This window comes from Canis lupus, chromosome 14 (assembly GCF_048164855.1).
Source record: "Canis lupus baileyi chromosome 14, mCanLup2.hap1, whole genome shotgun sequence".
Classification (NCBI taxonomy): domain Eukaryota; kingdom Metazoa; phylum Chordata; class Mammalia; order Carnivora; family Canidae; genus Canis; species Canis lupus.
In genome coordinates this window covers 33,415,778-33,438,613 of record NC_132851.1, presented here as the reverse complement: position 1 = coordinate 33,438,613, position 22,836 = coordinate 33,415,778, and the positions used below count along the sequence as shown (strand labels likewise).

General features: G+C 41.4%; 1 protein-coding gene, 1 long non-coding RNA gene and 1 other non-coding gene across 22 annotated transcripts in view; 2 read left to right on the top strand and 1 right to left on the bottom strand.

Annotated features, from left to right (window-relative positions):
* KHDRBS3 (KH RNA binding domain containing, signal transduction associated 3) overlaps positions 1-22,836 on the bottom strand; it is a 185,743-nt gene that overhangs the window by 61,575 nt on the left and 101,332 nt on the right. For all 20 annotated transcript variants that reach the window (XR_012006862.1, XR_012006863.1, XR_012006868.1 and 17 more), the window contains exon 6: positions 9,438-9,633. Coding sequence is in view for 12 of the 20 variants with exons in the window: in XM_072774609.1 (XP_072630710.1) it covers positions 9,438-9,633 (196 nt within the window). In the remaining 8 variants the exon portion in view is untranslated. The remainder of the gene's footprint in view (positions 1-9,437; positions 9,634-22,836) is intronic.
* On the top strand, positions 2,291-4,450 carry LOC140603885 (uncharacterized). The gene is made up of 3 exons (XR_012006873.1): positions 2,291-2,567; positions 3,375-3,816; positions 4,278-4,450. It is a non-coding gene; the product is annotated as an uncharacterized lncRNA (long non-coding RNA).
* LOC140604399 (U6 spliceosomal RNA) lies at positions 11,912-12,016 on the top strand. The gene has a single exon (XR_012007302.1). It is a non-coding gene; the product is annotated as a U6 spliceosomal RNA (small nuclear RNA).

The window sequence follows — 22,836 nt, the reverse complement described above, 5'->3', positions numbered from 1 at the left end:
AAAACTGGCTGTGACTTTTTATTTTTTCTAAAGATTTTATTTATTCATTCATGAGAGATGCAGAGAGAGAGAGGCACAGACACAGGCAGAGGGAGAAGCAGGCTCCCTGCAGGGAGCCCCATGCGGGACTCGATCCCAGGACCCCAAGGCAAAGGCAGGTGCTCAACCACTGAGCCACCCGGGCATCCCCTGGCTGTGACATTTTAAAACACAGAATAAGTTAACAAATGGCAGATGTCCTAGGAGGAAACAGCCCTTGGGGCTGTAGTGGGAGTGTCTTGAGACGCTCCATCTCCACACCTGACACCGTGCACCGGGGGCAGAGCAGGGCTCCAGGAGAGCCCTCATCCACCTGGCAGTCCCTCGCCTCTGGCAAGTGGGCAGCACTGCACCACGTGGATGAGGCAGGATGATCCCACTTTCCCCTCACTACACATCTCAGCTGGATCCTCAGGGCATACCAAGTACCTGCAGAGCTTCCACATTCTGATGAAGGTATACCACTTCTAGAATGTCCTACCATATTTATGTTTAAAGGGGATCAACCCATCTGCTTGGCCTCGAAAGCTTACAGTGATTACACACGAAGTTATCAGGGGACCTCCCCGAGTGGCACGTACTCCCTATGAAGAAAGAGATGCGCAGCACGGTCATAATTAAATGAGTTAGAAAATAGTATGATTAAAATTTCCAAGGCAACTCGAGTTTATATATCTTGAATGGTAAGTATGCATTTGAAAAGAAACCTCATTTTTTTAAAAGATTTTATTTATTTATTTATGAGAGACAGAGAGAGACAGAGACATAGGCAGAGGGAGAAGCAGGCTCCATGCAGGGAGCCTGATGCGGGACTCGATCCCTGGTCTCCAGGATCACACCCCAGGCTGAAGGCAGCGCTAAACCTCTGGGCCACCAGGGCTGCCCAAGAAATCTCATTTTTAAAACATTTTTCAAAACTTCTGTTCTAGAATTCAACAGACTCAGAGCCACACGCTCACTTTCACTTCTAGTTTGTTTCTCTCATTAAAATTTAGTTTGCTTTGTTTATTCTGTAAGTTTCTTTTCAGTATCAAGATTTCTATCTGATGAAATGTAGTTCCTTATTAGAAAAAAAACATCTCTAGGGTGACAGTGAGAACCAAGACAGCTTCAGAAAACAATCAGAGAATTCTCAAGTTGGAAGAGAAGTTAGGACCCTGGCCTAACCTGCTCCTTCACTAGGTGAAGTACCATCAGCACCTCACAGCAACCAAAGTCCAAAAGGGTTAAATAATTTGCATAAGAAAGAAAGGTGATATTGACAAGAAGGGGAATAAAAAACCAGCCATTTCACCTCTCAGAATAACATTTCTTTATTAAATTGTATTGTCTTTCACATTTATTAGTTCACTAAATGAGCCATGTTATGTTGCTAAAATTGGTGCTAGAGACTCAATTTCACTTCAGTAAGTATATTCAACATGCACGAGACACATGGAACGACACAATTAGCTGGTAAGAAAGGCTACCCTCCACGTTTATTTAATTAATTAATTAATTAATTAATTAATTAATTTATTTATTTAAATTTATTTTTTATTGGTGTTCAATTTGCCAACATATAGAATAACACCCAGTGCTCATCCCGTCAAGTGCCCCCTCAGTGCCTGTCACCCAGTCACCCCCACCCCCACCCACCTCCCCGTCCACCACCCCTAGTTCATTTCCCAGAGTTAGGAGTCTTCCATGTTCTGTCTCCCTCCCTGATATTTCCCACTCATTTTTTCTCCTTTCCCCTTTATTCCCTTTCACTATTTTTTATGTTCCCCAAATGAATGAGACCATATAATGTTTGTCCTTCTCCGATTGACTTATTTCACTCAGCATAATACCCTCCAGTTCCATCCACGTTGAAGCACATGTTTATTGTCTCTAAAAGGTCAGGCCCTGTGATAGGCTCTGGGCAAACAGAGATGAGAGGAGGTGAGGGGAAAGGGGAAGGGAGAGGATGGGGAATGGAAGGGAGGGGAGGGGAAGGAAGGGGAGGAGAGGGGAGAGAAGAGAGGAGCAGAAGAGCTGGCATGGACAAAACAAGAAAGGTGCTCCAAGAGAGCGGATAGCACATTTTAGGCGACAGGGCATTCAGGTCCCTGCTGTGTTGAAGGAACGACAGGTCAACAGGATGTGAAACGATCACTGGGGGACAGCAGAGGGTTAGGAGGCTGAACAGTCAGACAGGACTTCAGGCCTTCAGATGTCACTCAGAAGAATCTCAAGCTTTCCTTCTAGAATTCTAAACTAGTTCTTCTGTTCTGGAGCTGGAATTGAAACACTAGAAAGTGCTCTAGAAGTAGTGTGAAGGGAAGGACGCAGAGCCAGGACAGGGCTGTGAGCAAGGGCGTGAGTCAGTAGGCCACGGCAATCACCCACATGTCTGTCTGCACATCCATCCATCCATCCGTCCGTCCGTCCATCTCAACAACCAGTATTTACTGAAACACTGTTGTATGTCGGGTGGTAGGAACAGTCGAGCCAACCAGATGGAAAGCGGGTGACAGCTGAGACGTGGGGACAAACATCGCAGACAGGTGCAGCCGGGGAGAAGGGCAGGGAGGACACGGTCACACCCACGGGCTGGACGCAGCGAGGGAGACCTGGGTGGCTCCGAGGACGAGGATGACAAGCGCCTTCCCCCAGGCTGGGCTGGCCTGAGGAGCTGGAGGCCAAATAGCCTCGCAGACGTGCCAGGGCTTGGTGGGCTTGTGATCACAGACCACGGTCCCCGCCTCTGCGAGCGGCTCGGACGGTGCCTGGGGTGCCAGGGACAGAAGGACACGGAAGCGGGTACTGGAGGGCACGCAGCGGAGAGGCCGGAGTTAGGGAGTTAGGTCTAGTCGTTATGAACAAAATCATGAGAACGGACAACGTTTTTCAGAGACAGTAAAAGATAGTGCTTGGAGACCATGCATCTATTTTGGTTGGTTTTTTTCTGCATGTCGAGCCTAAAGGGATTTATCAAAAATGGTTTCATTTTAGAAATTCATATGTAAATTGGGCTCTGCCAGGAAGCATCAAACATGTCTTTCTGTGTAATTACACCAACATTTTGAATTGTTAAAGTGCTCTCATTGAATGTATTCTGGGTTATGCTAATTACTTTGTCAGTTATTTAATTATTTGGACACAAGTAATGAATCAATGTCATTTTGGGGAAGAGGTACTTCTTGTTCTCAAAAAAGAGATGAGAAGTTACAGTAATTATGTCTAATTTTACGAAGTTAAAAGTGGAGCAGAAGGTCCCAATTTATACGCAAATGGTTGAAAACATATCCATTATCTGTTTTCTTCTTTCCTGGAAAAAAAGCTAATCATGTTGAATTGTCTTGTTTCCTTAGAGTTATTCTTACAAGACAAGCATTCAGTGACGGGAGGATCTGTTCTCCCCGACGGCAAGCCTGTTGCACGCACACGGCTACTGTGTGTCACCTGTCCTCTCCTAACACTCATCTCACGGACCAACAGATTTATTTGCTAACAGATGTTCTTCTCAAGGACACATGCTCAGGGAGTATTTTGTGACAGTGACTGTGATGAAGAACAGTTGGCTCAGATGACATTATAAATGATCAAATATCTTCACAAACACACCTTGAGAAAAATCAGTCAAATTTCAATAGGCACATTTTGACAAGGAAATACCTTCAAATTATCAGGCTTTCTCACTGGGGCTAATCAAGCATATTCTTATAACGGGCATACTGTAACTGCTTACCAACAATTGTAACACAAACCACTCATTGAGTTTTTGAGCCTAACGCTATGCTGGAATACCTTCAGGTTAGTGCACATGCTCTGAAGCATATGGAGTATTTTAAGGCTTAAAACGTGTACGTTCGCAGCTGTGGCAGGATCTGAAGGAATAGGATGTTACTCTCTTTTTTGTTTAAATAAGCAACTGATACAATTTTTGTCTTTTATTCTGGAAATAATGTCTTCAGATAATAAATGTTAAATGGCAGTTAAAATGAAAGGTAAATTGAATTGGTTAGATACAACCAAACAAGTTCATAGAAATAAAGCATTTATCACTATGAATGTATTTCACGGAGGATCTTTAAAAATTACACTTCTGAGTTCCAAGGAATGACAAGTCTTTTTTAGAGTTACAGATGCTCTGAAACTCTTAAAGAAATAGTTTTTCTTTTTGCTAATAAATATAACAAATTGCCATTTATTACTTTTAAAAGTCCAAACCCCATTCTGTTCTTCCTGATTATTCTCAATTTCCATTTATCTAGCTTAAAACCAGCGGATGATTACAGGACAAGGGACCACAGGGGTCATCTAATGCAATCTCCGGTCACCCCTTTCATGCTCCTGAGGAGGGCAACATGCGGTACCCACTGCATTTTTCTCCAAACATGAGAAGAGCCTATAATCTCAGCCACTAGAGCACAGTTTTTAATAAAGCCCTGACTGCTCAAGATAGAATACAGGCCTTGAATTCTGAAGCCCACATCTGCTCCTTCTTCATCAGCCACGTGACTTTAGGCAAGACACTTAACTGTCCCAGCCTTCAATTCTCATTTGTATGATAGGATCATAACATCTCACTGAGTGGCTATGAGAAGAACATGAGAGAACATATATCAAACTGCCTCATGGAGAGTAGTTTCTCATTAAATAGTACATCATTCTGGAAAGTTCGTTCTTATACTGAGATGAGATTTACATTGCTCTACTACTTTCAGGAGCTACACAGAATTAGTCTGATCTCTTTATAACCTGTAACTGCCCTTTGAACATGAGAAGACAAGGATAACTAAGACAAGATGTTTTTTTCAAATGCCAACTATCATACTGCTTCCCACCGGATGATTACAGTAATGACTTGGGACGTTTTCATTAGGAAAACTTACCAGGTCTCTAATCCAGTGAAGATTTACTAAATGCATATAATGTGCCAGAAATGATGCTACTGGCTAGAGATACAGTGTTTTTCCCTAGAAGTTTATAATCTTGTGAGAAACAGATGTATATTAATGATTGCACTATACAGTTATATGCTCATAATTAACTTATACATAAACTGCTAAATGAGTAAAAATGAAAACCACACGGGAGACATCTGGGGTGGGTTCTCCACACATGGCAGTTTTTCCAAACTCAGTATTGAGAGCATTCATTCATTCATTCATTCACCAAACACTTATTAAAAACCTATGTGCCAGATGTTATAGTAGGTGCCGGGAATATAGAGGTAGATGGCAAGCAAGCGATCAATATCCTCAAGGAGTTTAGAAACTACTATATGATCGTTCTGGTTCAATGGGATAATTATTTTAAAGATCAACTTCCACTTTCTCACTTGCCACATGAATAGATAACTATTTTGTAGGGGTTACAAGATCCCAGGCTTTCTAAGTTGGAAATCTTTCAGTACACCCACCTAATCTAATGTCCTACAAACACACAACACATTTTTAAAAGTTTCTTTTAAGTTTGGGTTTTCCCCTTCCCGTGCTCCAAAGCTAAGCAGCTTGTGTGAATAATCTTCAGGATTTCAAACAGTTAGGACTAATGACCAATGTCTGGAAATATGCCAGACACTGCAAAGTTATATTTAGAAGGGCTGGAAGTAAAAAATTAAATTCAAATTGGGTCAGGAAATGAAGGTGAGGTCAAAAGAGCACACCTGTGAGGCAGAGCTACTGAGGCAAGTTGGGGGGGGGGGGGGAGACTGTGTCTCCTCCTCACACTAGTTCCCAACACTGTTTGCTATATACAGTGTTCAGCTACATGAAGCGTTCGCTATAACACTGTAGAGGGCTTGCAAAATGCTAGGTGAAGTGGGGAAAAGCCTTGTTCTTGGCTATTAGTTTTATTTTATTTTTTTTAATTTTTATTTATTTATGATAATCACAGAGAGAGAGAGAGAGAGAGAGCGAGAGGCAGAGACACAGGCAGAGGGAGAAGCAGGCTCCACGCACCGGGAGCCCGATGTGGGATTCAATCCCGGGTCTCCAGGATTGCGCCCTGGGCCAAAGGCAGGCGCTAAACCGCTGCGCCACCCAGGGATCCCTTGGCTATTAGTTTTAATCAATCTTTCTAGGTGTAACAGATACAAATCAAGAGGGAAAGGTATAGCACATAATCCAAACGCTTTGTGACAATAATTTAACTTGGGGAAGAGTGACCACTGAACAGTGCAGGAGTAGGAGCAGTCAATCCCATGCAGTTGAAAATCTGCATATAACATTTGACTACCCAAAAGCCTAACTACTAATAAATGGCCTCCTGCTAACCAGAAGTCTTACCAATAACATAGTTGATTAACACGTTTTATATGTTATATGTATTATATACTATCCTCTTATAATAAGATAACCCAGAAAAAAGAAAATCTTGGGCAGCCCGGGTGGCTCAGCAGTTTAGCGCCTGCCTTTGGCCCAGGGCATGATCCTGGGGACCCGGGATCGAGTCCCATGTCGAGCTTCCTGCATGGAGCCTGCTTCTCCCTCTGCCTGTGTCTCTGCCTCTCTCTCTCTATCTCTCTCTCTCTCTCCTCTCTGTGTTTCTCATGAATAAATAAAATAAAATCTTAAAAAAAAAAAGAAAAAATCTTAAGACAATCCTAAGGAAGATAAAATACATGTATAGTACTGTACTATTATCAGAAAAAATCCATACAGGTGGACCCATGCAGTTTGAATTCGTGTAGTTCAAGAGTCAACCATATTCCTTTTGTGTCCTACTCTACCACCTAGAGCACACTCAGAAAGCAGTCATGTGTGTAGGAGTTGTTATATGAATGTGACAAAATTGCCAATGTTGCACATCAGATGAATTCAAATAAGGATAGCAGGAGGGAGAGGTAAGATGGTGGAAGACCTGGGGTCCTCATTTCATCTGGTCCCCCAAATTTAGCTAGATAACTATCAAACTATCCTGAACACCTATGAATTCATTCTAATATGTAAAGAAAGAATGGCTGGAACTCTACCAATAGAAAAGTGACCATTTTTTGCAAGGCAGGAGAATGGAGAAGAGAAGCAGAGGGGATATATGGGAAGAGTAACTGAGGGAGAGGGAGCCTCTGCAGGCCAATGCAGAAAAGTGATCCAGCCCTAGAGTGGAAAAATCAGGACTTTTAGAGACCTGCTCCTGTGAGAGACTTCCCTGCCTCAAAGGTGTTCAGGTGTGAAACAGGACGGAATCACAGGAGGGGGACAGTGGGGTCTCAAATGAGGATGGCAAACACGGCCGTTGGTTACTTGAAGGCAACACTGCAGGGTGGCAGGAAGAGGACCCCATGTTGGAATTGTGGCCACAGTGACAGTGACAGTGCCTGGAAGAGTGCCAGGTAAGTGTGGGACCCAAACAGGGAAGGCTACATTCTCTCTGAAGGTCTCAAACCCTGCCTGCTCCTGAAAGGACACACGGATTCTGCTGCATGGCTGCTGCCCATTTTCCATGGTAGACGGTGGAAGGGCAAGTAAATTAACTCAACAGAATTCTTTCCAAATCAATTGCTTTAATGCCTTTCCCATCATTTATCAATAAAAAGCAGAGCTACAAATAGATTAAAACAACAACAACAACAACATCTTAAATTTCTCCCCTCTTTCCTCCCCTGGACTTGAACCTTCCAGGAAATGGTTATTTGTATTCACCTAATTTCATCCTAGACTCACTAGTATACACCTAGCAAGAGAGGACACGTGTGTATTGTTCACACAGTGGGAATTCAATCCATCTTGTTGAATGGAAAGGTGAATTAATGTATGGAGAGAAGGTAACTGCTCTTTCTGAAATGTGACAGTGAAGCCAGACAAGCACTTCATGTGACTCGTACCATACTGATGGTGTAGTAGGGCTGAGGATCCGGCTTTTCCGCACACTCTGCTTGACAGTTACGGCAATGCCATCTAGCCAGACCTACATTAATCCAAACCTAAGAGAACTCAAAGTAAGCCCAGCTGGAAAACAGCAGGCATGGGGCCTACCTGGAAGAAACTGAACAGCTCTTTCTTCCCTTTGCAGCCTCTGCTATCCTCAAGAGACTCTGCATTTGTGGAAGAGCGTGAGGCGTGATTATTATTGTCAGCTTGGTCAAAATATTAGGACATAGGAACATGTCAGACCGTATGAAAAACAAGGAGAAGGGATAGAGGCCACATCTTTCCTCAGCTGAATAGCAAAATGTGAAAGTATTATGGGATTTAGTTATTTACTTGGTTCCCGGGATCCATTCTCTGCCATTCATTGAGAGAGGGAAGCTAGCCATCCTTGTCCCTCCAGGAGTCCCAGTGTAGGTGGGAGAGAGACATGGGACTCCAATAGCAGTGCTCAATATGGCAGCTCTACCTCCTCTGAGTTTCCCTGGGGATAGCTGACCTAGGTGGACAAGGACAAACAGGAAGTGTATGAGGTGAGACTCTGGGCAGAGAGAGCAGCAAAAACAAAGGTCTGGAAGCCCGAGAGGACACAGCATACTCAGGGAATTACACAAGGTCCAGTACAAAAACTTTGATCTTTCCAGTGGCTGCTGCTGAAGACAACGTTCTCTGCGGTCCAGAGAATGAAGGCAGCCTTCCAGACACCAGGCAGAGAGGCACCAAGCACTCAGCAAGAGATCTCCCCAACGTGAAACATGAAAACCCATCGGAACTTGCACTTCAGCCCATCACTGCTTCCCTCTGACAACAGTTCATGTACAGTTTCTTGAAGACTTTCAATTACTAATATGAAACATCTACCCTGCACTTATTTTCTTTATTTATGTTAAATTCAAAAGTCACAGGAAGAATCCCAGGGCGCTTGTATGCTTGTTCAAGAACTCCTCTGCCCTTTCCCTCCACCCAGTTTCCACGGATATATTTTCTTTCTCTTACGTTCAGTTAAGTCTATGAACCGTATCAAAGACTTATTGAATGGTAAATGGAAACACTGACTGATTTGCATTAACATAAAAAACTGGGAACTTTTGTTTTCTTCACTGAAAAAAAATTCAACTAAGAATCCACATTCAGCAGCAGCACTTAAGAGGAAAACACTTCAGGGTAAAAACAACTTGGCATCTGTAGGTGATTCTTTTTTAAATGACTGAATTACTCAGAGGCAACCTGGAGTGGAACATGAACGAATGTTACATTAAAACCTGTTAGAGCTTGATAATATGTCTCCTTGATCCTGGGCTCGAACCTCCCACCACCCAAATGCATCTTCCCTATCTTAGATGTAAGCTACTTGATGAAAGAGGCTATTTCTTTCTCATTTTTTATGCTTCTCATATCACACCTTATTTAGCACTCAATAAATGTTTGCTGAACTAAGGTGGAATATTTGAGAATAACAGCAAGTAAGGGCAGGTACTTGGTTACAACATCCAATGCTATGTATGTATGGACTGGCTCGATCAGATCAGCACAGCTGCTGTGTGACCTGACTTGACTTACATAATCTCCATAGGTCTCTTGTGTTGGGGGTGGTGGTGGAGGTCTGTACCCAGTTGGGGGAACTCCTCTTGCTCTGGGAGTGAGAAGTCCTCTTCCCCGACTCACTGGCCCTCGGGTGGAAAGGACTCCCCTGGAAGCTGGCGTCCCTCGTGGTACACCAACTCCAACTGGCCGGGTGGTGACTCCTCCCCTTCCCCTGCAAGCAAGAAGGTCAAGTTAGCAATATTCATCATATTCTCTACCATTCCATGGTTCACATGAATTTATATTTCAGAAAAATCAACGTTCCATATTTCTGTAAAGAGAAATAAGGAAATCATATGCAAAGTGAAAACTAAAACAAGTGAGAAACAACTACATAGCAAAAGGAATTTAAGTCATTTCGGTGGCTTATCCAGCAGCAATAAATAAAATAACAACAAAGAAACCCCAAGACTCAATTTCTGGCTAAGAGAGAGTAGGAAGCTATGACACGTGGGAAGGCTGCAGCACCTACTGAGGATCTCTCTGTGATGCCAGGTCAGGCTCACAACCAACCTTCATGCCAGCACTATGAAGTGGGCTGTATCTGCTTGTCTGTGGACAAGGAAACCGAGGCTACAGAGATCTTCAAACCGAGGACACACCACTAGCAAAGCTAGGGACCAAAGCATACATCAGAGTTCCATGAAAGAGAAAATTAAATGTACCTTCCCAAATAATGTACTGAACATTTAGTAATTTAAAATACCATTCTTAAGTTAAATAAACACAGATACTTTCTGAAGTAGAATTCAGCATATTTATGTATTTCTAACATAAAATATAAGATTTCAAGTCAGAGAGGAAGGAAGAAAGGAGCTGTATCAAGAAGAGCTCAACATAAGCAAAAACTTGAGAAAATGTGCAAGGCTTATGAAGAAATGAAGATGGAAAAATGCAGCTACACCACAGAATAAAGATTTGGCGTGATCCACCTGCCACAACATCCCCCAAATAAGGAGAACTGTCACAGATAATGTGGATGCCTACATGTCTTCTTCAGTTTGATTGGGATAACAAATACCTAGCTAAAAACAGAGAAAATTATCAAAACCAAAAGCTGTTTCTTTGAACGGATCAATATAATTGATAAACATCTCGGTATGCTAAACAAGAAAAATAAACAATATCAGAAATGAAATTGGGGTCCTCACTACTGACTGAAAGGGCATTAAAGGATATAAAGAAGATTACAAACTCAAGGCCTATAAATTTGTTAACTTAGATGAATTTCACTAATTCCTTGAAATATACAAATGACCAAATCCAAACCCCACAAATGGGGAATTAAGCAACTGGAATAAAGTTCTATTAAAGAACTTCAGTGAAAAAGTAATTACTAACCTTTCAAAACAAAAAAGCACCAGGGTCCCTGGGTAGCTCAGTCAGTTATGAACCCGACTCTTGATTTCAGCTCAGGTCATGATATTGGGGTTGTAAGATCGAGCCCCACATTAGGCTCCATACTGGCCATGGAGCCTGCTTAAGGTTCTGCCTCCCACTCTGCCCCCCTCCACCCCTCTATTAAAAAAAAAAAAAAAAAAAAAAGAAAAGAAAATAAAAGAAAAAAAAAGAAAAGAAAAGAAAAGCACCAAGCCCAGATGGTTTCACTGGTCAATTCTTTTATATATTAGTCTAGGGAAGATGCCAAGGGACTGGCCTAGCTGATATCTGACCTCCCCAGGAAGGGACATGTCATCCAAAGGGGAAAAAGGATGAGGCCTCCTAATAACCAAAGACATTATGAAATGAAACAAAACAAAACAAAACAAAATCCACATCTTTCCAAGAACAAAGGTGCACAATTCCTCAATAATAGTAGCGAATTAAATCCAACAATATATTTAAAAGGTATATACCATGACCAAGTGGGATTTATTCCAGGTATGTAAGGCTGGTTCAACATTAGCAAACAAATGTGACCTACTACATCAACAGGCTTAGGGGGAAAAAAAATCATATAATCATAAAGAGCAGAAAAAAACATCTAACAAAATACAACATCATTCATGATAAAAATTCTCGACAAAGCAGGAATAGAGGAAAATATCTCCAAGTTGAAACAAAGATCTACAAAAACCTACAACTACTATCATACTGAAAGGTAAGAAACTGGATGCTTCCCCCTTATGACTGGGAATAAGGTAAGGATGGCCATTCTTACTACTCCTATTCAAATTTTACTGGAAGTCCTAATTCAGTAAGAAAAGGGAATAAAACTTGTAAGATTGTGGAAGAAAAAATAAAATTTTATTTACAGGTGACATCATTTCCATGTAAAAATTCCCAAAGAATTAATCAGAACAAAATAAAACAAAGCAAGCAAACAAATAAAAACTCCTAGATCTTATTGCACAAACCAAGGTCTCAGAATACAGACAATAACTCAACAATATATATCATACAACAGCAATGGACAACTAAAATTTGAAATTAAAAGATAATTTAACAGTATTTGTTTTGGCAAGATATATACTAAAATTGTAATAATACCGAGAAGATTAGCAGAGTCTCTGCTCAAGGACAACATATCAATTTGTGAAGTATTTCATATTTCCCTATGCATGTCGGCGGGGGTGGAGGGGCAAGGGGCCTTTGGGAAATCTCTGTACCTTCCTCTCCATTTTGTTGTGAACCTAAAATTGCTGTAGAAAAAAAAAAGTCTTTAAAAAAATACACAATAAAAAAATTAAAAATACAAAGTAATGATAACATTTATTAAAGCAAGGAAATAAATGAAATGTTTTGGTACAAATCTAACAAAATCTAACTGTACAACTAACTATTCTATGTAGAAAACCATAAAACTCTGATGAAATAAATCAAAGGAGAAATATCCCATGCTTAACGTTTATTACAGTCAATACTGTTCAGTTGTCAATTCTTCTCATCTTGACCTACAGACTCAATATAATCCCAATCAAAATCCCAGAGAAATACTTTGTAGACTGACGAACATATTCTAGAGCGTATATAGAAATGCAAAAGAGCCACAACAGACAACTTAATACTGAAGAAGAAAATTCTAGATGACTCACAGCATCTGACTTATTATGAAGCTACAGTAATCAAGGTAATAAGTATTGATGGAAAAAATATACACACAGAACAGTAGAACAAAAGAGAGAGCCCTGAAATTGATTCATAGAAATGTAGTCAAGGAACTACTGACAAAGAAGCAAAGACAATTCAATGAAATAGTGCTGGAACAAACAGACTTCTATGTGTGCCACAAAAAGAAAAAAAAAAGAAACAGAAAAGAACCTAGACATATCTTTCACAAAAGTTAACTCAAAATGGATTTTAGACTTAATATAAAATATAAGACTTATAGAAGAAAATTCAGAAGAAATCAAGAAATCGGTGTGACTTTGGTTTGATGATGAGGTTTTTTTTTTTTTTTTAAGATTTTATTTATTTATTCATGAGAGAGAGAGAGAGAGAGAGAGGCAGAGACACAGGCAGAGGGAGTAGCAGGCTCCCTGCAGGGAGGTCAATGTGGGACTTGATCCTGGGTCTCCAGGATCAGGCCCTGCCTGGGCTGAAGGCAGCGCTAAACCGCTGAGCCACCTGGGCTGCCCTGATGATGAGTTTTAGATACAACATATAAAACGTAATCCATGAGCTAAAAATTGGTAAGCAGGACTTTCTTAAAGACTTCTCTGAGTAAAAAAAAAAAAAGACTTCTCTGAGAAGGACACTGTTAAAAGATGAAGAGACAGGTCACAGAAAAGGAGAAAATACTTGCAAAACATATATCTGATTAAAAAAAAAAACTTGTATCCAAAATATACAAAGAACTTTTAAAACTCAACAATAAGAAAATCCAATTTAAAAATGGGCAAAGGAACACACCGCTCACTGGAGAAGCTATACAGAATGGCAAATAACCAAAGGAAAAAATGTTCTATATCATTTGTCATTAGGGAATTGCAAATTAAATTATATTAGAATAACTAAATCAAAAGAAATTGCAAATTATAATCTATTAGAATAACTAAAATCAAAAGAAACTGAATATACCAACTGATGGCAAGGATGTGAAGAACAAGGTGCTCTCATTCGTTGCCGGTGGGCATGCAAAAGAGTACAGTCCCTTAGAAGGATAGTTTGGCACTTTCTTACAAAGCCAACCACGATATTATCATCCAACCCAGCAACTGTATTCCTAGGTATTTACTCACATGATTCAAAAACTTACTTGCACATGAAAGTTTGTTGAAGCTTTATGCACCGTGCCTAAAACCACCAATATATCGATATCTTTAAGGGATGAATGGGTAAGCAGGCTGGGGTGCATGCATATAATGGAATAATATTTGGCAATGAAGAGAAATGAGCTCATAAACCAGGAAAAGACATGGATGAACCTAAATGTATGTTTCTAAGTGAAAGAAGCCAATCTCAAAAGGCTACACACTGTATGACTCTAATTATAGGACGTACTGGGAAAGAAAAAAACTAGTGATGAGTTTAAAAAAAAAAAAAAAAGAACGCATGGTTGACACAGGTTGAGGGGAGGAGTGAACCGATAAAGCCATGGGAACACGGGAGGGGAACAAAACTATTCTGCAGGGTGCTGAAATGGTGGATATGTGACACAAAGCATTTGTCAACACCCAACAGCACAAAGAGTGAACTTTAATGTATGCAAACTAAAAATATATATATATATATATATTATTTAGGAAATTGAGGGCTTCTAAGATGGAATGCTAAATGTGACAAAGCATTTTACCTGTATGAAAAACATATACAACACTTTTATGAAGTTGAGAGGTAAAATAAATTTAGAAAAGAGTGCAGCTTATAAGGCTAAAGGCAAAAGAATGGCATATAAGCACTGCTCTAGGTGATACGCTTACTTCTCATGAGGAGGGATGCAGGTACATGTAATGATTCTGATACACTCTATACGTACCCTGGAATCAAGCAATTAAATGGATGGTGTTGGAGTGACGGTTACAGATAAGCGAGGGGAAGAGGCTAGAATGAACACTATGGTCATGGATTGGAATCGGAGACATCAGTATGAACTCTTGATCCATTTACTCTGGGTACAGGTGGTCACACATAGAAACATGTGCAGATATGGCTTAGCAGCATACATATGCTTCCTCACTCTGTTAGCTGACAGGGCCTAGAAGCGAGGACATACCAGCAGCAAGGAGCAGAACCCGCATTCAGATCTTGGTCTCTCCCACCCTCCAATGAAAGGAACCAAGGCTCCTCGGAGAAATGGCAGTGTCCAGGACTAGAGCAGGAAGTGTGCAAGATGATGCTAGGGCAACTTATAGAGCAGCAAGTAAGGAAGTGCTCAAAAATAGATAAAGAAATGAATGTAAAATAACCAATAAAAATTTTTTGAGGGTATGTGGAAGGAGCAGGGGAGCCAACTCAAAGAACACCCAGTAACCAAAGCTAAAACAACTTGAGTAAAAAGAATAAGCATTACTGAATTTTAACCCACTGTATACAATGAATAAACACCCATAAGTCCACACTAACATAAACAAATGATTGAAATAATAAGTTGGAGAGAAGAGAAAAAATATTCCAATAATTTATGCAGGTATTCGATCCTTCGTGGGGGGAAAAAAGTGAGGAAACCTGACAAATATGACTTCAGCCAGGTTACCAAGGCAAGATCAGCTGCACTGAGTCCTGTGGACAATATGGATCCTTGACACAATGTGATGAAAATGACACTTCACCTTTGTGGGGTTTGTTCCCCAAACCTTTAACCCCAGGCTAATCTTGAGAAAAACATTAGACCCATCCCAAATGGGGGACATCTTACAAAAAACCTGACCAGTACTTCTCCAAACTTTAAGGCCATCGAAAAGATGCAAGTTCTAAGACTTCCACCCTTAGGTAACTTGTATTATTCCTTTTATAAGAATTGTAAATTAGGTCTGTTTTTGTTCATCGTAGGCCATAAAAATTGGTTTAGTGAACATGCTGGTCAAGAGAAAGGACACTGGAGTCAGACCTGAATTCAGTTATTCACTACACTTGTCTTAACTTCTGCCTTCCAGTTAACACTCAAGCTAATCAAGTCTGAACTTTCCAAACCAGTTCCTCCAGAGTGAAGTGGGTTATACAAACTGTTTCTTAGCGGTACTGTGTAGGAAAAATGACACAGGACACAGAAAGTACCTAACAATTCATGCAAATTTCAATCATTCTGAATTGCAATGACAGACACTGTAATTTCTAGTCTTACTCCTCTTTTTATCTCCGGGATATATCTAGAAACATCTTCAACATGATTAGAGAAGAGAGTAGTTTCTCCTTACAGTACAACCTATTCCTATGTGATATTTCAGTTAATCTGTGTTTATTCAAACTAAAGCTCCTGCTTCCTCATCTAATACCCCATCCCCGCCATCCAAGGCACTATATAGACCACAGAATATTTAGCGTGTTTTCTGAATCTATAAATTTAAGTCTTCCAAAAAATTGAAAGACATAAATTTGTATACTCAAGAAGCTCACAATTCTTTCCCAGCATCATCAACACTGTTTGGTTATGTGCCCTCTGGGTATATGGAATCATACTAAAGTGTCTGTTACAGAATTTCAGACAAGTATTCTGATATATGTAGCTCTAGATACTTATCTATGAAAGATCCTTTAAAGATTCCTTTTTAAGTGTTTGAAATTCCATGAGAATTGTGTGAAACAGCAGTTACTTTAAAGGACACTCTGGCGAGAGGAAGACATGGGGGCAAGTAGCAGGCTAACATAAAAATCCGATCATCCTGCCAAGTATCCACTGAGTGCTACGAACGAAGTTCAGGGTAAAATTTAACAGCTAGACTGAAAACATGGGGACAAGTAGAGAAAAAAAAATGTCTGTTAGATGAGATGATGATAATCAGTGGGAATTCATTATTCTTTTTACTTCAAAAATTGATTCAAATTAATAAAATTAGGTTGCCACACTGTTGAGAATGAGGCTAATGGGAAAGCAGGAAGATCACACACATGAATATTAAGCTCCATAAGCAGATGAATAGGTGTGACGGTCACAGTTCTGTTTGCATTCTTCAGCAGCGAGACCCTGATTCCTGGTTTGAAACTCAGATATGGAAATAATCTAGAAAGGTCTGTGAACAGGCACTTTCATGGGAATAATGCTTTAAGTGACTGAATACAAAGTTACTGATTAATCAAGAACCAATTATTTACAGACTGACAGAGGATTTAGGATGTGATGAAAAAGTACAGGCTTTGAGTTCCAACATTCCCATATTCAGATCTGCTCTGTCACTTGGTTGCTGAGACTCAGTTTTCTACCTGTAAAATGGCCTCAATAATACCCAGCTCTTGCAAGACGGCCGTGAAGGTTACACATGGCAGTATAAAGTGCCTACCCCAACACAGGCACTTTGCAAGCGGTATTATTACACAGTCCTCCATTTGGAATCTGTCCTGACACCTTCCTTGGGCTGCTTATTGGAGAACGAAAGAAAGAAGAGATGGAAGGTACAGCTCATGTCAGTTCTCATCACAGTTAGCAAAAGCACCTTTCTGTACACTCCATACATTTGGCAGCAATAATGCAGATTGGGAGAGAAAGAGCATAAACATATACGACTACACTGTTTGGCTTTTGTGTATAAATATTATGAGGAGCAAATAGCATAGGGTGAAACAATGAATTTGGTGGCAGAAGCCCTGAATGCTCGAGCCAGCCTGGCATCATTAACTGAGTGAGACCCACAGCTGATCGCTGGGTACCGGAGGGAGCCGGTGGCAGGGTCTTAGCGTGGTACCACCAGTAGCACAGCGGGAAGCACAGCTTCCAGAGAGCTGAGGCCCACGCCCTGGTGCACTCACCACCTGAGGGGCAATTATCTCTCCTACAGACTCCCTAACAAAGTCATGGGCAACTTTGCTTCATCTCTGTGGTTTTCTGTGACAGAAGCTTAATCACTCAGAGACCTTTCCTTCTTGCCAGGGATTGACAAGTGAATGAGAGGCTCAATGCAAGCAAACGTGAACGCAGCCTCAGTAATAACCCCTCAGAACGTGCAAAAGAAATCATCAGAGACAACGAGGACCAAAGAAAGCCCTTACTCTTAGCACCTTTAGAGATGATCTGAAATGTGGTTCTAGCGCAGCACGTCCCCAGTTCTGCATCCTCATCACCCAGGCCCTGTGTCAGGGCAGAGCCGGGAATTGGCAGGTCTGGGGTGGGGACTGCCATCCTATATTTCCAACAACCTCTCGAGTGCTGCTGCCCCTGTTTTGACCCAGAATTTAGCAGACGTGTTATGAAACCCAGTTGCTACTACTTTTCTTCATTCTGTGATCCATCCGGTCTCCAACACAATTAAAAAAAAAATTTCATGAGCAACTGTTTCATTATCCTACATTGTAGAGAGCATAAAATAAATCCAAGGCAATTTGTTTCTTCTCTAAGAAGCTGCCAACTAGTTATTGGTAAAATTACTGACAGTGTAGGACAGTGTGTGAGAAGCACAACCTCTTATAAAGTGCAAGAAATGTACGAATTGTCACTGTCCTGCCAGCGATGTACCCCCCGATGACAGCGACCTCACTCCTTACTATGAAGCCTGTCACTGTCTCCCAATTCTGATCATTAGCATGCTTTTACCTTTCTTCTTCATTTAAAAATAAAAGTCGCAAAAGTCTTTATTATTTCTAACTAACAGCTCTATTGCAGCCTTTGCAACTACACAGGACTAGCCTCCCTCTCTCATAACAAGGTCGCTGTAGTAAAGGACTTTAAGAGAGATGTATACTTTGCCCAGGGTCCTCCATAAGAATTCAAGTTGTGGTGTGGGATCATTTTGAGTAATGGGTAAAGGAATCATGGAACAGTTGGGCCTGAATGGGACATGATAAAAATAAGGCTGGGTTCAGATTAGCATATGCCCACTGTCCTATTTCCATTTTACAGTCAAGGAAACCAAGGCTTAGCACTGAGAGAAACTCCCAGAGGCCCTACAGCTGAAAAGAGCCAGGGGACTGATTTCTCCACACAGCCACATGCTAATTCCAAGCAAAGACTTCCTGTCTTTTCTGCTTTCCAGTCTCTGCCCCTCTGCTCGGGATAACTTCCCTCCAACACTATCCTGCCTGATACCCACGTGCCCCATTCAAAATGATTTTCACCCTCATTTCTATTTCCATTCCACTTGTCTTCACATCCCCCAGCCCCTATTTATGCCATTCTGCCATAATTACTTGTTTCTCTTTCACTTCTTAAACTCCCTGATGTCAAAATGATGACTTAGCCATCTCTGTAACTTCAATCCCTGTCACAGAAAGAGCTCAAAGAAACTCTGTGACATTAAATGACCTAACAGCAGGAACAGACTGACTGATTTTCAAAGAGGAAGAAATATGTTAAAGCTTCTGAAAACCAGGGTGTGGTGGGAGGAGATTCCCACTGCACATGAACACACTCGTTGGATTCCATCTGCCCCAAACTGTCTCAGCTCATCAATAGATCTTGTTTAACGTTATTGTTGGGAAAAATCAATTGTCAAAATCTTCCACCCATTGGTACTGAGGCTTGCAGGAGGGCCGAGAACATTCATCTGGCCTTATGCTGCACTTGACGTGTGCATAGTTGGCCAAGCTGTAACCAGGAGAACCACGCTCAGCTGCCCTTCTTACCTGCCTGTCCCTGGCTGCTTCTGAATCACAAGGGTTTGTCGGAAGTTCTTACACTACTTGCAACATTATTTGCCTTGGTTTTTGTCTTCCCAAAGCCTATTAAAATGATCTTAAAAGAAATGACACATTTTCTCCTCGTTTCCCCTAATTCACTCTAGGATGGCCACTCACTGATAGCCATCAGGGAGCCCTGGTTCAGAGAGCCAGTGGATCCTGAGGAAGGAGGCAGGAGCTTGGCGGAAGGAATCCAGTGTGCCTTATGGCAAGAAAAGCAGAGAAACTCATTTCCTAGGAAAGTCCTCTACTACACTCTGCCTGGGAAGTGGGGCACACATGTCATGTACCATGCTTAGATTTTTATTAAATCAGAAGGGAGGAGTATGACCTCTGTTCTAATAGTTTGGTGGTACAATGTCCTGAGAAGGTAAGTCCAATAGGGAATCAAATAATTTAAGTTACATCCCAAGACAGGGTTGTTGTTATTTTTTAGTTGAAAATGTCTATGACGTGGACTAGTAGAAAAAGAAATATCTTGTCATTTTCCTATATCCACCCTTTCCTTAATAATAAAAAAAGAACACTTTTTAAATATAGATTGGTAGGTTAATACAAATCATATTATATACTGGTGAAATATTTATGACCCTTCTATTAACTATTCAGTTTTCCTGACAACATTTCTCATAACCTCATACATTATGGGGAAAATATATTATTTTCAATCACTACAACAATCATTAGCATCTGTGATATCACTTATGATCAACTTTAAAAAAAGAGTAAGTGAAATCATGTGAAGATCAATGTGGATGAGGACATGTAAATGGCAGTGTCCTGTGACCCCATGTTTGAGAAGTTTTGTAGTGCCCTGTAGGCAAAGGAATTGTGGCTACTTATTGTTTAATAGAGCAACTGCTAAAATAGCAGTTTTACAAAGATAAGTCAGTGGAGCACAATCTAATATTGAAACTACAAACAATTACCTTAAGTGGAGAGCTCGAGCGGCATCTACAAGATGCTGAGGACTGTGGGGGTCCTGGGAAATGCTGCAGCACCCCAGCACCTTGGCATGTAGTTTGGGAAATGTCACCATAAGATTTAATGTGGAATTTCAGTCCACAAAAGAGAAGAGAGAAAAGGAGAGGTAAAATATTTACAGAAATCAGAGGTGAAAATTTCCCCAATTTAACGAAAGCTTATAAGAAGCCTTGAGTGACTGTGTCAGCTTCGTGTCCTTGGTCAAAACCACCACATCCAGCACCCAGTACCGATGAACATGCATTCAGTACTCAGAAAGACTGGCTTCATTTGCTGGGTCCATTCCTCCTCCTGCTGCTTCTGGTCTCAAATGCAGGGAGGTAAGACTGCCCGCTTCCTGGGAGCAAGGGGGAATGGCCAGAGGAAAGGGGGACAAGCAGGAAGGCAACAGGGAACAAGCCAGCTGTTCTGAAGAAGGGATGGAGGGGAGCATCTTCGCAGGTTCAAGACAGCCTAGCCCAGAGTGCTAGACAGCAGGGCAGGGTGGAGAGGACCTGCCCGAAGCGTGCTGCCTGGAGGGGCCTCAACTCTACGATCCCTTCTCTCCTGGGGTCTATGCGAAGGGCCAGGGAGGCTGTTTCAAGGCAGCGTTTCTGGAGGCACCACACAGGACAGACTACAAGTCAGGAAATTCCTTACCTCCTGTGCTAAAAAAGGTCTAAGTTTAGTTCTCTCACTTGAAACTGAAATGAAAGGTTTTATTAAAACACATATTACTTCCACTGCAGGATTTAATTTTAGGTCATTTACATCTTTTAGCAGAAAGTATCCTGAAGTGGTAATGGTGGGGGACATTCTTGAAGACTCCAGTAATAACCTGTTCCACTCTGAAATTCCCAAATGCTGATAATCATGTGACTATTGCCACAAAGCTAATGCCCTAGGACATTCAGTCAGTCCACTTCGAACTACATTAACACAAAATGTTATAAGTGATCGACACGTGATCAGAAAGAGCCTGACAGATTTGCCATTGTACCATATTCGCTTAACAATGATTTACTGAGTGATTCCTTTATGCCAGATCCTAGAGACACAAGAGCCCTTAGGGGTTTACATTATAATGAGGAGTAGCCAATGAAAATGTGAACAAATGGGATCCCTGGGTGAAGCAGCGGTTTGGCGCCTGCTTTGGCCCAGGGCGTGATCCTGGCGACCCTGGATCGAATCCCATGTCGGGCTCCCGGTGCATGGAGCCTGCTTCTCCCTCTGCCTATGTCTCTGCCTCTCTCTTTCTCTCTCTGTGACTATAATAAATAAATAAAAAATTTTAAAAAATGTGAACAAATAAAAAAGGTAGACTTCAGCATGATAAATGCTGTACCCCAGCTTTGGGACTCGGGGATGATCACTCTCCACGAGGGGACCAGGAAGGCTCGCCGGACATGGTGCCTGTGTCTGCCTATGACGTGACGCCCAAACAAAGCGTCCTGAGGTGGGGTGGGTGTCAAGTGCTCTACCCAGTGCTGAGCACTAACCAGCCACACTCCACCACAAGCCGAGACACGGTTGCCTCACAGAATGTCACCTGTCAAGGCAGTGGAAAGGCTTTCAAGGGCAAGCAATGTACACACTGTCATTAAGAGGAATAATTTTTCACCTGGATGGACTGAGGTGTTTCTCCAGATTCTCTAAAAACCAGAAAGCTTCTGCCTTCCTCATCTGGTCATAGCCTAACATTTTCCACTTAATTTAAAACTTGACAATGAAATGAGACATAGTCTTCAGTCAAAATGGCAGATCTGGTTTAAGGAACAGAGCATCCCCTAAAAAGTGCCCTGAGCAGCAGCACCGGGTGCACTCCCTTCTCTACGCTGTCCATCCAGGATATCCATTCCGTGAATGCTGCCTTCTTTAGAAAAAGGGCCTTTGCAGATGTATCAGGTAAGCATCTTGAGGTGGGGAGAGTGCCCTGGATCATCCAGGTGGGCCCTAAATACTGCCCCATGTGAGAGGAAAGTGAACTGAGATTAAAGATAGACGTGACAGAAATCAACATGCAGACGGATAGGGAGACCAGAGAGGTACGGCCACAGGTCAAGGCGGGCTGGCACCTGGAGCTGCAAGGGGCCAGGAAGGATTCTCCTCTACAAGGGGAACACCATGAACACCTTGATCATGCCCTGGCCGATACTGATTTTGGACATCTAGCCCCCAGAATTGATAAATATTGTTTAAAGTCACAAATTTGTAGTAATTCATCCCAGCAGCCATAGCATGCTAACGCAGCAAGTAAGCGCGATTGACCCTTGAACAACACAAGTTTGAACTGCATGGGTCCACTTTCATGTGGATTTTTTTCAGTAAATACAGTACAGTAGTGTAAATGTATTTTCTCCTCCTCGTGAATTTCTTAATAACATTTTCTTTTATCTACCTTATCTTATTGTAATAATACAGCATTTAATACACACAACATAAAAATAGGTGTTAATCAGTGGTATTACCAGTAAGGCTTCTAGTCAACAGTAGGCTATGAGTAGTTAAGTTTTGGGGGAGCCAAAAGTTATACATGGGTCAGTACCCCACCCACCACAATGATTAAGGGTCAACTGTAATTTCTTATGATTTAAAGTAAATATAATGGTAGAAGAAATGAAAAGGAAAGGGATTTACCATTTAATGAATACCTAAATAAATTATTTCATTAAACCATCAACAGCAACCCCATTATTCTTAGCCTTTT